Below are 16,053 nucleotides of genomic sequence, written 5' to 3'. Positions count from 1 at the left end.
AAATTGGCAAATTCTACAATCAACATATTTGAAATACTGATTTGAAAGAATTGGTTATTTTAAAATTTAAACAAATTTCCTAACTTACTCAGTTTTTAGATATTCAAAATATTTTTTTACAAATGCTTCAATCTGGTATTGACTCATTTTGACTCATCTCAGAAAGTTGAAGCACACACATCAGTATTGTAACAGAGAGAAAATTGTTTTGCCTTTTGGATGTATCTGGCCTTTAAAATGTCAAGTTGGTGTAGAAGGACTTGTACCCATTTACCAAAAAGAACAAAGGAAAGAACAGAGTAAACTTCATTTAATTCACTGTTTGCTACCTGGCACTTTGTCTTACCACTTTCTGAGCTATCAGTACCAATCAGCAATTTCTACTTCTTATTTTTTATTTTTTTCTTTTTCAGAAAACTAGATATTTACCATAATTGAAACAGATAACTCTACTCTTCATATTCTGAGTTCTTTTTAAATAAACACCAGTTTCTATCACATACTGAAGAAAATAGGAAACCTGAAACAGGAAAGCAGAAAGAGGCATCAGAAATACCTTGAAAATGCAGATTAAACTCTTTTAGGTTAATCTAGATTCTGAAATATTTAAAAACCTCGTGGCTTCATTAAGGCTTAAATAAGCTTCTTATTTCAGTCTTTTTGTATATTAAGGCAACAGATATGCCTTGAGGACCAGAGTCTGTATTCTGTATTGGGAACTCCAGGGTAAATAGATGTACTCTCTGAATTCATAGGTCACATCCTGCTATAACCTGATCCATTTATGATTAGTGTCATCTTCACTCCATTTTTTCGTTGAGTTTCAATTTCCAATAATTGGCCAGTCATGGTGGCTCATGCCTGTAATCCCAACACTTCGGGAGGCAGAGGCTGGAGGATTGCTTGAGGCCATGAGTTCCAGACCAGCCTGGGCAACATAGTGAGACCCCATCTCTACAAGACATAAAAAAGTTAGGCGTGTGTGGTGGTGCATGCCTGTAGTCCTAGCCATTTGAGAAGCTGAGGCAGGAGGATCGCCTGAGCCCAGGAATTCGAGATTACAGTAAGCTCTGATCATATCACTACATTCCAGCCTGAATGACAGAGCAAGACCCTGTCACTTAAAAAAAAAAAAAGAAAATCCAATAATTTGCAACATCTTTCATTAAGAATGAAGCTTTCCTTATTCCTCAACAGAAATCCTATATTGTTCTTAAGTTCTAAATTAGAATCAATCTAGATGATATCAAAGCTCCCGTTCAGTTTTATTGGCCTTAAAATAGAAATGCATATTTTTTGTTCGTGTAAAAGGAAACTTCAATCTTCAAAAGATTGTGTGTAGGCTTCTTGGCCACATTTTAATCTATATTTCTGTAAGACTGAATCATTTCCAATCAGATTTACTGTGTTTTGGGGGGGGAGTTTGTTGATTTGTTATAGGGATGGGGTTTCCCTATGTTGCTCAGGCTGGTCTTGAACTCCTGGGCTCAAGCGATCCTGCTGCCTCAGCCTCCCAAAGTGCTGGGATTACCAGTGTGAGCCACCACACCTGGCCCTACTATTATTTGATCCCAGGATAACTATGCGAAGAAGGGCTGTGTGGCATGTTTTCTAACATGCTTTCCATCCAGTTCAGATGCATTGAAGGCCACTGAGAGTGTCATGTGTGGAAGCCATACCAGTAGAGTTGGATGTCGGTGCCTCAATGAAAGTAGTACAATGCCAACAAAGCATTCCAGTGGTTACTCAGATCTCTCCAAGAATATTAAAAGATATGAAATGTTCTTAGTCCAAAGCAACTCTGATTAAACCCTATGTCTTGTTCTACCCTCAACTTCCAGGGGTCTCTCCCTTTCCTTCAAGAGGTCCACTCTCACACACGCTGTTCCAGCCCCACCATGCGCCACCTCCAACACCTCTGCTCTGCACCCACCCATAGGATATGCCACCAACCTTTCACTGCCTCTGCCAAGCACAGGTGCCTAGGGAGTGCCTCGTCTCCTGCTCTGACTGCTTTTCCTAAGGAGAAGCCACTTTTGTTCCTTCCATCCTTCCCCTGCCTCCAGCCCCTCCAGGACCCTGCTTCACAGAAGACCAGTCTGACCATGAGGGACTGTTCTTCAGAACACTGACTGGTGTATCAAGCAGGGGATACCCAAGTATTTTCTCGGGCAGGAGGAATGGGAGGAAGGCTGTGAACCCTCTTACTTAATTTAAGAAAACATTTGGCAGAGAACTATAAACCAAAACCACAATGAAGTACCACTTCACACCCAGTAGAATGGCTAGAATCAAGAAAATAAAAAATAACAAGTGTAAGCGAGGATGTCAAGAAATTGGAGCCTTCATACACTGCTGGTGGAGATGTAGAATGGAGCAGCCACTATAGAAAATGGCTTGACACTGCCTTAAAGGGTCAAATAGAGTTGCCATAAGACCCAGCAATTCCACTTCTGGGTACCCAAGAGATGTGAAAATATATGTTCACACAAAAAGTTACCAATATTCATAGCAGCATTACTCGCAATGGCCAAAAAGTGGAAAACCCAAAAGTCCATCAAGTGATGAATACATAAATAAAAGGTGGCATATCCGTATAATGAAATATTATTTTGGTGATAAAAAGGAGCATGAAGAACCTTGAAAACATTATATTAAGGCCAGGCATGGTGGCTCACACCTGTAATCCCAGCACTTTGGAAAGCTAAAGTGAGCAGATCACTTGAGGTCAGGAGTTCAAGACTAGCCTGGGCAACATGGGGATACCCCTTCTCTACTAAAAATACAAAAATTAGCTGGGCATGGTGGCCCACGCTTGTAATCCTAGCTACTCGGGAGGTTGAGGCAGGAGAATTGCTTAAACCCAGGAGGCGGAGGTTGTAGTGAACTGAGATCGCGCCACTGCACTCCAGCCTGCACAACAGAATGAAACTCCGTCTCAAAAAAAAAAAAAAAAAAAATTAAAAAAAAAAAAAGAAAGAAAGAAAAAGAAAACTTTGTGTTAAGTGAAAGATGCCAGGCACAAAAAGACCACATATTATAGGATTCCATTTGTATGAAATATCTAGAATAGGAAAATCTATAGAGATAGGAAGTAGATTAGTGGTAGTCAAGGGTAAGAGGATATGGGGAGACTGGGAATGACGGCTAAGGGATGTGGGGCTTCTTTTTGAGATAATGAAAGCATTCTACAACCCTGTCTCAAAAAATTAAAAAATTTAAAACTGTTCAATTGTCCACTTTAAAAACAATGGGGGAAGTTCACAGAAACCTCATACAAACATCTTATGTTAAATTGTATTCATCAGTCTTAAAACTTAATTCTATTAATAAAATGGTTTAATTAAAGATAAAACTGTATATGGGAGGTAAGGAGATAGGGCCTTTACATATTTGTGGATATCTCACACAAATTTACTAAATTTGGGGGCCTAGCCACAACAGTTTTATTTGTACATGTATTTCTTCCCCATGTGCTACCTACAAGAGGCTATGTGAGATCAAAACCACAACCATCCAGTAAATTCAGATTCTGCCCTGCCCCAAATGTGTTAGTCCTGTATTTTCAAGGCCATTATAAAGAAAAAATATTTTGTGACCTGAATACTGAAGATTAGTTGTTGAACAGTAGAAACTCAAAAGATAATTGTTGGTCTTCTATTTTGTGCTAATTCTACTACGATTGCCAGGTTATTTATCATAAGAATTACACCTACATGCCCAATTTAGTTCTGGCCCTAGAAATATCTCCATGACAACCAAAAGGAACTCCTAATTTCTGGTACGCATTGCTTCAAGGGTATTTTGAGAGTTAAAGTGGTTAATCGATTATTTAGAATCCTAGCAATAAGAGAAAGAAAAGAATTAAGGGTAGAAAAACATTTACAGCAGTAGGTATCCCTGCAGAGAACGGGCTAATGATCAACTAAAAGGCATTTGCATCTGCGGTACAACCTCTGTGCAAAATTCCAAATGGCATTCTCATTTCCAAGTCACCTCACTTTTCCATGTGCCTTCCTGTCTTCTCATCTTCATCCCATTTTCTATAGCAAGCAACATTCATGCTAACTCATGATCAAAAGTAGAGCTTGGTGAAGTATACTAGTAGCATTTTCTCTATGCCATCAAAAACTATTTAGACGCAGAGACTTTCTCCTTAGGCACACTTAACTTGTGCAGCAAAAATTACTGAAACACGGAGTAACTGGCAAGGCAAATATATTGTGAAATTTGTTTTAGTACTTTTACTCACGAGTGGCTCTTGGGAGCTCAGAGTTGAAGCTTTTTCGATGGTATTTACTCTGGTGCTCCAAGGGCCTAGCAGTTGAGTGTTTAAGAGGTCAAGCACATGGATCTGGCCTCAGATAAAGCTCTGTGGAAATCTGACTCTTGTACTTTCTAGCTGAAATTCTACGTTGTATTTTTCTTTAAGGAAAATAATGGTACCTACCTTATAGGATTATTGTGAGGAGTAAACAAAATCTCCTTTTAAAGCACGTAGCACAATGTGTGACTCAGTTACCTGTTATGAAAGTACCATATATTTGGTGCTCTTCAGACAAAGCTCTTTAACAGAGGATACACATATCAATCAATCCAAGTCCAGAGATGCAAAGAGCTCCGAAAAGAAAGAGAAAGGTTAATTCTTTCTGGGAAAGGACTATCTGGATGGGGTTCAGATATTTCATAAAGTCACAGATGATGACCTAGTAATTAAGAAGGGATTGCTTATTATAGATTCGGGAAATGGTATTAAAGAGAGCAAGAAGGTAGGAGAAAAAAAAGAGCTCTAGGAGGTGATTGTTTTGTAGCTGGTCTAAGTAGAATGGAGGAAACCAAGGAGACAGACACAAAATGCAGATGTCCATTGCAAGGTTCATAGTAACGAATAATCTTCAGTGAAGTGCAAAGCACAGAATGAGATGGAAAACAAAGTCAGGGTATTAAGACAGACTGGTGTTCTGTGTTGCTTTTGACCTGTGTGTGAGAAAAGGAGTTTTCTTGCTTTTGTGTTTTTGTTTTTGTTTTGTGTTTTGTATTTTGTTTTACCTTTGCAGTTTGAAGTGAATGGCAACAGCCAAAGAAATATGGGGGGTACTGGGAGGGAGGATAGGAAAAATGAGATGTGGTGAGCACCAGAAGGGAGTTAAGATTGCAAAATTGGGTAGCCAAAATCTGGATAATTTAAAATAGAAGCTTTGGAAGTCTGACATCTGATATTCTGCTTGTAACCAGCACCCAAAGGGAGGTGGGACTGGTAATTGAATTTCTGTTCACTTTGCCTGCAAAGGTCACCAATACCTATTGGGCCCTAAATTTAGGAAATAACAATAGTTTCCAACGTTTCCCATCCTGACCAAGTGACCCTTGATCCATCACTTAACTTCTGTGCAAATATAACCACCCTTTTTAATGGAGACATTTGGAAAGCATTGAGTGTTTAGGGTAGAACAAACATTAGAGCACAAATGTCATGATGTTTAACTTTTACGGCTGTATGTACGGCTTGGTTAGTTTCTCTATCAACAATCTACTCTCTGAGAACAAATTAGGTACTTTGAGAATCTTCCCAAATTGCTTCAGGCTACTTGGCTCCTTTATGGTGCTGAAGAAAAGATTCACAATTGTTCCCCAGGACATTTATATGTTGTATGTGTTTGTTAGAGTACAAAGCAGTTAATTATTCCTGTAATTTTCATTCCCATTATATGAATGAGAAAGCTGAGGTAGAGGTAGTGACTATGTGATCGTAACCGCACAGAAGCCCATGTTTGTCCTGTGATTTCATACCTCCTGCGAGTAAATGCACATTCAATGCAATGTAGAAGACTATTAGAGATGTTAGGCAATTTCACAATTGCCTAATTCATGTCTAGGGCTGTGCTGAGCCTCCTCCACCTTCATGTATATGCAACCCAGTGGCCTACTTAAGAGTGAAAGTTTCTCTGAGAACTCCAACACCTTCCTAAAAATCTAAGTGTTCATCTAAGATAATCATTCGGATTTTATCCCAATTGTTGTCAATCACACTCTCTGAACTTTATTATTACTGGGTTCTAGGAACAGGACAGATGGAAATTAGATAGCTGGGAAACATCCCAAATTTTAAATACCTGAGAGCAAAAATGACATCAATCATCAAACCTCATTTCCCAGGCATTGTTAAAACCATCAGACCTTATTTTAAAGCCAGACCAAGAAGCAGAGTTTTATAATCCAAGTAATAATATATCGTGGGACAGTGGTTTATAAAAAATACAGCACATCATTTCAAAGTAGCTGGGGGCCTGTTTTGACCTGAAAAGATCTATAAATATGGCTTAAGAGTAGCACAGCTGGAACTAGCTCCAGTATTCCAGTCTCCACATCCACTACTCTTAACCATTACGTCAAGGGAAACTGCCTGGCGGGGAGGATTAAGAGGATAGATTTAAAAAATAATCCAGAATCTTTGTAGCATGTGTGGTGTCTTCTTTCTGGAAAGAGTTTTTGTTCCTCCATTTCCCAATACAATTGCAGGGATTTGTCTGTATGTGTTGCCAATTGATTGAAAGATCTCCTTCCCTTGAAACCATTAAAAGACCATAGGCAAAGTCTGTCTTGGGGGTTCAGATAATTTGGCTTCAAGACAAGAGATTAGAAGATGACATATTGATTTACAGTGAGAGGAACTGTTGGGTCTTCAGTTCAAACACCCACAAGCCCTGCTGCTAATCTGTTATTACCATTATCATCCACATTTTCCACTTATATTTAAACTGAGCTTGTTGGAATAAGGATGTTATAACTTTTTTGCTTTTTAGGTTGTGGTTTCTCGATCAGGACCATCAACCCCTCATGTGAATTTTCTCCTGGACTCTCACCCGGTGTCTCCAGAAGTGATTGTGGAGCATCCATTAAACCAGAATGGCTACACACTGGTTGTCACGGGGAAGAAGGTAAGCTGTTTTCACAGGGAATTTCCATAGATGTGGTTTTTCCCAAATGGATGTTTACAACCGGTGTCATTTGGCCCTTTATAATGTCTCTCTTCATCTTAAATTTACCCCTCCTCCATTAGGTTCTTTAGTGAGTATTCCAGAGATTTTCTGAAATCGAGTTAATTTGTTATTCAAGGAAGACTAGACCTAAGGGAGGTCTTTTTCAAAACTTCTCCTTTTGTCCTATATTTCTCAACAAGAAAAACAAACACACAGAATGAGAATTACAGTCCTAATGGCAGAACTCTAGTGCAGGCAGATAAATCCTGGAAATGTACATTGGAATCCAACTCCAACCAATAATCCCTTTTCTCCTAGAGAAGAATGTGCATCTTGATGCCAGAATGATATGCAACTTACTTAGAATTTTCTAGAGGTTCAGGAGTGTTTTCCCACCACTTAAATTATACTGTCTTGTTATTTTAAAATCATCTCAGACAGGGCACAATGTTCCTACTATGTAGAACCTCTAATGCTGCATGACAGTGCTATGCTCACTGGACAATAATGTTACTTTTTCACATACCTGCTAACAATAGAGGAAAGGAAGGAATCAGGTTTTTAAAATTGTAATCACTGTTATGACATGATTTGCACACATAGGTGCTAAGTCTAGTAAATTCTATCAAATGATATTTACATGTACCTTTTGTGTACTTGCTTTATAATTAATGAACAAACTAGATACCCCTCTGGAAGCTCTTTCCACCCCTTCTCTTCACAGATCACCAAGATCCCATTGAATGGCTTGGGCTGCAGACATTTCCAGTCCTGCAGTCAGTGCCTCTCTGCCCCACCCTTTGTGCAGTGTGGCTGGTGCCACGACAAATGTGTGCGATCGGAGGAATGCCCCAGTGGGACATGGACTCAACAGATCTGTCTGCCTGCAATCTACAAGGTAGGAATCTCTAACAGCTGGCATACATGTTTTTTGTTTGTCTGTCTTTTGATACAAATCCCACTAAGGAAAAAAAATTAAAAACTCAATTTACTTATTTAGCTCTGAGTCATCCAAAGCACCATCTCCCTCATGGCTTTATCCCTGGGGTGGGGGAGGGCAGTGTTTGGGCATCCCCCCGAGTCCTGCACCTGAAGTACTTGTTTCACATTGTCTAGGTTCTCTCCCTGGGCAGCTGCTCACCTTTAGTGCCGTGTGAATAAAAGAGTGATGGCGAATAAGCAACAGTGCTCCCCATTTTCTCACAGTGGGGCCTGTTCCCTCCTGACTCACCCACTCTCTGATTCCTCGCCACTTCCTTTATCTGTCAAGTGCCCAGACATGAGCCTCCATCACAGAAACAGATCTGCTCATGGCATATCCGGGAACCCTGAGGTGAACCTTGCAAACTGGTGATCCCTGCCATGTTGGGGCACACAGGACAGTTTTCTTCCTGTCTGGTGCATAGATGGTGGCTTAGTCTGTTCACAGATGAGACTAAAGATTATTTCCCAGGATGATGTGGGAGGCAAATGGAGGTTCAACACCCACGGGTGGCTGTGAGTCTTCCTTCAGTGTTCCCAGAAAAAAAGCAAAGGCTCAACTGATGACTATATTAACGTCTATACTTCTGTAAGCCATGTCACTCTTTAATTCATTCCGAAAATATTTATTGAGTGCGTGCCATTTAGCAGGCTGCCCTCTTGTCCCTGGGGAGATATAGTCCAGAACAAGACAAGCACATCTCTTGCTGATAGAGAACTCAGTTTCTGGCAATGGACATCAGCTCTAACATCGCAGCCATGCTAACTCCGTTGCCTTAGTTGCTTAAGCATATATTTGGCACTGTGAAAATCTCCATGCCATTAAAAAAAAATTTCTTGGTCCAAAACATCTTGCTTAAAAACACTTCCCTGGTGAGAACCCAGCATGTATTTTACTCTGCCTGCTTGTGGAAAAGTTGGACTTTAGTAAATAGTTCTTAGGAAACATTCGAGTTAAAGGTCTCGGTCACCTGGTTCATGCCCAAGTAAACAAAATGTGCAAGTCCGAACAAGAACCACCCCCGAGTGCATGGCTGTTTTCATTTAGTTACAGTTTGGAGCAAGACTTGTAGTGGGTGACTGGGTTTGAAACCAAGTTATTTTCTGTTAGGTGTGACACGGTTATTAAGACTTAGCTTGATCGACCAGAGAATAAACTAAATACAGTAAGAAAACAAATGTAAATCTATACTGTAGTATTTATGCACTTTTTTGTTGTTCAGTATACTTTTGGAACCATGTGCAATTTTATACTTTTATAAACACACAACCTCAGCAATTTGAGACACTAGGAATCTGAACTCTGCTATTCCATGAAATAGATATGGAAAATATATGTGTGTGCCCATGCAATTAAATCACAAGAATTTCATTTCAAAAATAACCAAGCTGGTATTTTAAGTAAAGAAAATGGTTTGATAACCTGTACAAATGAAACCTTTCGTTTAACTAATGTGCTTCCTTTCACTAAGCATAAAAGCTATACTAAAATGCTTAAAAATAAAGTAAATATTTCAGAATTTTCTGGAACCAGAGAATCTCTTGCAATATTTAAATCTCCCTCCTCTCTCACCCTTCCTAACTCTAGCATTCTATAGTTGATGATTCTCAAAGGTTGCATGCTTCCATGCACAGGTCAGTGAGGCTTAAGCTGCAGTTGGGAAGGTAGGGCAGCTGAGTCCATAAATCCCTCTAGGTTCATAGTTGTTAGGAAGATTTCATGCTGCACTAGACCGTGACAGTTAGCCTTCTTCCTGCAAGAAATAAGACAGATTCGAGGTGGCTGTCAAGATGGCCAAGTAGGAACAGCTTCGGTCTGCAGCTCCCAGCAAGATCAATGCAGAAGGTGGGTGATTTCTGCATTTCCAACAGAGGTTCCCGGCTCATCTCATTGGGACTGGTTAGACAGTGGATGCAGCCCACGGAGGTTGAGCTGAAGCAGGGTGGGATGTTGCCTCACCTGGGAAGGGCAAGGGATCAGGGGACTCCCTCCCTTACCCAGGGGAAGCCTTGAGGGACGGTGCTGTGAGGAACGGCGCATTCCGGCCCAGATACTACACTTTTCCTACGGTTTTGGCAAACCACAGATCAGGAGATTCCCTCATGTGCCTACTCTACCAGGGCCCTGGGTTTCAAGCACAAAACTGGGCGGCCATTTGGGCAGACACCAAGCTAGCTGCAGGAGTTTTTTTTCATACCCCAGTGGCACCTGGAATGCCAGCAAGACAGAACCATTCACTCCCCTGGAAAGGGCGCTGAAGCCAGGGAGCCAAGTGGTCTAGCTCAGAGGATCCCACCCCCACAGAGCCCAGCAAGCTAAGATGCACTGGCTTGAAATTCTCACTGCCAGCACAGCAGTCTGAAGTTGACCTGGGAGCTTGGTGGGGGGAGGGGCATCTGCCATTACTGAGGCTTGAGTAGGCGATTTTCCCCTCACAGTGTAAAGGGTGCAGCTTCAGCAGACTTAAATGTTCCTGCCTGCCAACTCTGAAGACAGCAGCAAATCTCCCAGCACAGCACTCTAGCTCTGCTAAGGGACAGATTGCCTCCTCAAGTGGGTCCCTGACCCCTGTGCCTCCTGACTGGAAGACACCTCCCAGCAGGGGTCGACAGACACCTGACACAGGAGAGCTCTGGCTGGCATCTGGTGGGCACCCCTCTGGGATGAAGCTCGCAGAGGAAGGAATAGGCAGCAATCTTTGCTGCTCTACAGCCTCTGCTGGTGATACCCCAGCAAACAGGGTCTGGAGTGGACCTCCAGCAAACTCCAGAAAACCTGCAGTAGTGGGGGCTGACTGTCAGAAGAAAAACTAACAAACAGAAAGGAATAGCATCAACATAAACAAAAAGAACATCCACACAAAAACCCTATTCAAAGGTCACCAATATCAAAGACCAAAGGTAGATAAATCCGTGAAGATGAGGAAAAACCAGCGCGAAAAGGCTGAAAATTCCAAAAACCAGACCACCTCTTCTCCTCCAAAGTATCACAACTCCTTGCCAACGAGGAAACAAAATTGGGAGGAGAATGAGTTTGGCAAATTGACAGCAACAGGCTTCAGAAGGTGGGTAATAAACTCCTGCAAGCTAAAGGAGCATGTTCTAACCCAATACAAGGAAGCTAAGAACCTTGAAAAAAAAGTTAGAGGAATTGCTAACTAGAATAACCAGTTTAGAGAAGAACATAAATGACCTGATGGAGCTGAAAAACACAGCACGAGAACTTCATGAAGCATACACAAGTATCAATAGCCAAATAAATCAAGTAAAAGAAAGGATATCAGAGATTGAATATCAACTTAATGAAATAAAGTGTGAAGACAAGATTAGAGAAAAAAAGAATGAAAAGGAATGAACAAAACCTCCAAGAAATATGGGACTATGTGAAAAGACCAGACCTACATTTGATTAGTGTACCTCAAAGTAAAGGGGAGAATGGAACCAACTTGGAAAACACTCTTCAGAATACCATCCAGGAGAACTTCCCCAACCTAGCAAGACAGGCCAACATTCAAATTCAGGAAATACAGAGAACATCACAAAGATACTCCTTGAGAAGAGCAACCCCAAGACACATAATCGTCAGATTCACCAAGGTTGAAATGATGGTAAAAATGTTAAGGGCAGCCAGAGATAAAGTCAGGTTACTCACAAAGGGAAGCCCATCAGACTAACATTGGATCTCTCTGCAGAAACCCTACAAGCCAGAAGAGAGTGGGGGCCAATATTCAGCATAAGAAAATAATTTCCTACCCAGAATTTCATATCCAACCAAACTAAACTTCGAAAATGAAGGAGAAATAAAATCTTTTACAGACAAGCAAATGCTGAGAGATTTTGTCACCATCAGGCCTGCCTTACAAAAGCTCCTGAAGGAAGCACTAAATATGAAAAGGAAAAACTGGTACCCGCCACTGCAGAAACATACCAAATTGTATAGACCATTGACACTATGAAGAAACTGCATCAGCTAATGGGCAAAATAACCAGCTAGGATCAAATTCACACATAACACTATTAACCTTAAATGTAAACAGGCTAAATGCCCCAATTAAAAGACACAGACTGGCAAATTGTATAGTCAAGACCCATTGGTGTGCTATATTCAAGAGACCCATCTCACGTGCAAAGGCACACATAGGCTCAAAATAAAGGGATGGAGGAAGAGTTGCCAAGTAAATGGAAAGCAAAAAAGCAGGGATTGCAATCCTAGTCTCTGAAAAAACAGACTTTAAACCAACAAAGATCAAAAAAGACAAAGAAGGTCATTACATAATGGTAAAGGAATCAACACAACCAGAAGAGCTAACTCCCCTAAATGCATATGCACCCAATACAGGAGCACCCAGATTCATAAAGCAAGTCCTCAAAGACTTAGATTCCCACACAATAGCAGTGGGAGACTTTAAACCCCCACTGTCAATATTAGACACATCAATGAGACAGAAAATTAACAAGGGTATTCAGGACTTGAACTCAGCTCTGGACCAAGCGGGCCTAATAGACATCTACAGAACTCTCCATTCCAAATCAAAAGAATATACATTCTTCTCAGCACCACATTGCACTTATTCTAAAATTGACCACATAATCGGAAGTAAAACACTCCTCAGCAAATGCAAACAAACAGTCTCTCACACCACACTACAATCAAATTAGGACTCAAGATTAAGAAATTCACTCAAAATCACACAACTACATGGAAACTGAACAACCTGCTCCTGAATGACTACTGGGTAAATTACTGGTACATTTGTTATTTTTCAAGGTAAATAACAAAATTAAGGCAGAAATAAATAAATTCTTTGAAACCAATGAGAACAAAGACAAAGATACAACATATCAGAATCTCTGGGACACAGCTAAAACAGTATTTCGAGGGAAATTTGTAGCACTAAATGCCCACAGGAGAAAGTGGGAAAGATCTAAAATCAACACCCTAACATCACAATTAAAAGAACTAGAGAAGCAAGACCAAACAAATTCAAAAGCTAGCAGAAGACAAAAAATAACTAAGATCAGAGCAGAACTGAAGGACTTAAAGACATGAAAAACCCCAGGAGCTGGTTTTCTGAAAAGCTCAACAAAATTGATAGACTGCTAGCCAGAATCATCAAGAAGAAAAGAAAGAAGAATCAAATAAACACAATACAAAATGATAAAGGGGATATCACCACTGATCCCACAGAAATACAAACTACCATCAGAGAATACTATAAACATCTCCATGCCAATAACTAGAAAATCTAGAAGAGATGGATAAATTCCTGGACACATACAACCTCCCAAGACTAAACTAGGAAGAAATCAACTCCCTGAATAGACTAATAACAAGTTCTGAAATTGAGGCAGTAATTAATAGCCTACCAACGAAAAAAAGCCCAGGACCAGATGGATTCACAGCCAAATTCTACCAGAGGTACAAAGAGGAACTGGTACCATTCCTTCTGAAACTATTCTAAACAATAGAAAAAAAAAGGACTCCTCCCTAACTCATTTTATGAGGCCAGCATCATCCTAATACCAAAACCAGGCAGAGACACAGCACAAAAAAAGAAAATTTCGGACTAATATCCCTGATGAACATCGATGAGAACATCCTTAATAAAATACTGGCAAACCAAATCCAGCAGCACACCAAAAAGCTTATGTACCACAATCAAGTCAGCTTCATCCCTGGCATGCAAGGTTGGTTCAACATAGGCAAATCAATAAACATAATCCATCACATAAACAGAACCAATGACAAAAACCACATGATTATCTCAACAGATGCAGAAAAAGCCTTTGATAAAATTCAACACCCCAATATCTCAATAAACTAGATATTGATGGAACGTATCTCAAAATAATAAGAGCTATTTATGACAAACCCACAGCCAATATCATACTGAATTGGCAAAAGCTGGAAGCATTACATTTGAAAACCGGCACAAGACAAGGATACCCTCTCTCACCCCTCCTATTCAACATAACATTGGAAGTTCTGGCCAGGGCAATCAGGCAGGGGAAATAAATGAAGGGTATGCAGATAGGAAAAGAGGAAGTCAAATTATCTCTGTTTGCAGATGACATGATTGTATATTTAGAAAACCCCATCGTCTCAGCCCAAAATCTCCTTAAGCTGATAAGCAACTTCAGCAGATTCTCAGGATACAAAATCAATGTGCAAAAATCACATGTATTCCCATACACCAACAATCGACAGAGAGCCAAATCATGAGTGAACTCCCATCCACAATTGCTACAAAGAGAATAGAATACCTAGGAATACAACTTACAAGGGATGTAAAGGACCTCTTCAAGAACTACAAACCACTGCCCAAGGAAATAAGAGAGGACACAAGCAAATGGAAAAACATTCCATGCTCGTAGATAGAAAGACTCCATATCATGAAAATGGCCATATTGCCCAAAGTAATTTATAGATTCAATGCTATCCCCATAAAGCTATCATTGACTTTCTTCACAGAATTCGAAAAAACTACTTTAAATTTCATATGTAACCAAAAAAGAGCCCTCATAGCCAAGACAATCCTAAGCAAAAAGAACAAAGCTAGAGGCATCACACTACCTGACTTCAAACTATACTACAAGGTTATGGTAACCAAAACAGTGTGGTACTGGTACTAAAACAGATATATAGACCAATGGAACAGAACAGAGGCCTCAGAAATAACACCACACATCTACAACCATCTATCTTTGACAAACCGGATGAAAACAAGAAATGGAGAAAGGATTCCCTATTTAATAAATGATGTTGGGAAGACTGGCTAGCCATATGCAGAAAACTGAAACTGGACCCCTTCCTTACACCTTATACAAAAATTAACTCAAGATAGATTAAAGACTTAAACGTAGGGCCTAAAAACCATAAAAACCCTGGAAGAATACCTAGGCAATACTGTTCAGGACATAGGCATGGGCAAAGACTTCATGACTAAAACAGCAAAAGCAGTGGCAACAAAAGCCAAAACTGACAAATGGAATCTAATTAAAGAGCTTCTGCACAGCAAAAGAAACTATCATCAGAGTGAACAGGCAACCTACGGAATGGGAGAAAATTGTTGCAATCTATTCATCTGACAAAGGACTAACATCCAAAATCTACAAGGAACTTAAACAAAGTTACAAAAAAAAAAAAAAAATCAAAGAGTGTCCCAAGGATATAAACAGACACTTCTCAAAAGAAGACATTTAGGCAGCCAACAAACATGTGAAAAAAAGATCATCATCACTGGTCATTAGGGAAATGCAAATCAAAACCACAGTGAGATCCCATCTCCCACCAGTTAGAATGGCAATCATTAAAAAGTCAGGAAACAACAGATGCTGGAAAGGATGTGGAGAAATAGGGAACACTTTTACACTGTTGGTGGGAGTGTAAATTAGTTCAGCCATTGTGGAAAACAGTGTGGCGATTCCTCAAGGATCTAGAATCAGAAATACCATTTGACCCAGCAGTCCCATTACTAGGTATATACCCAAAGGATTATAAATCATTCTTCTATAAAGATACATGAACACATATGTTTATTGCAGCACTACTCACAATAGCAGACTTGGAACCAACCCAAATGCCCATGAATGATAGACTGGATAAAGAAAATATGGCACATATATGCCATGGAATATTATGCAGCCATAAAAAAGGATAAGTTCACATCCTTTGCAGGGACATGGATGAAGCTGGAAACCATCATTCCCAGCAAGCTAACACAGGAACAGAAAACCAAACACCGCATGTTCTCACTCACAAGTGGGAGTTGAGCCATGAGAGCACATGGACACAGGGAGGGGAACATCACATATAGGGGCCTGTCAGGTGGTGGGGATCTAGGGGAGGGATAGCATTAGGAGAAATACCTAATGTAGGTGACAGATAATCTTAAGTGTCTTCAACTTTGCAGGCACAAAATCCAGCTAATGTATAGAGTTTCACTTTCTAATACATGCAAGTTAACCTGCTTTTCAAGGTATATGATGTTCAGCGGCTAAAATTCTTTGCAGTTCTAGATATGAGAGATTTCAGGATTGAAAGCTCATTATTTTGCTTCAAATATGGTATCTGATCTCATACTGAAAGAGC

The 16,053-nt window shown here is 40.2% G+C and overlaps 1 protein-coding gene across 2 annotated transcripts in view; it reads left to right on the top strand.

Moving 5' to 3' along the window:
* Positions 1–16,053, top strand: part of MET (MET proto-oncogene, receptor tyrosine kinase) — a 116,715-nt gene that overhangs the window by 58,358 nt on the left and 42,304 nt on the right. For both annotated transcript variants that reach the window (NM_001168714.1, XM_021935083.2), the window contains 2 exon segments: positions 6,804–6,938; positions 7,705–7,878. In NM_001168714.1, coding sequence (NP_001162185.1) covers positions 6,804–6,938; positions 7,705–7,878 — 309 coding nt within the window.

This window comes from Papio anubis, chromosome 4 (assembly GCF_008728515.1).
Source record: "Papio anubis isolate 15944 chromosome 4, Panubis1.0, whole genome shotgun sequence".
In the NCBI taxonomy this organism is placed as follows: domain Eukaryota; kingdom Metazoa; phylum Chordata; class Mammalia; order Primates; family Cercopithecidae; genus Papio; species Papio anubis.
This window is presented reverse-complemented; position numbering and strand designations above follow the sequence as displayed.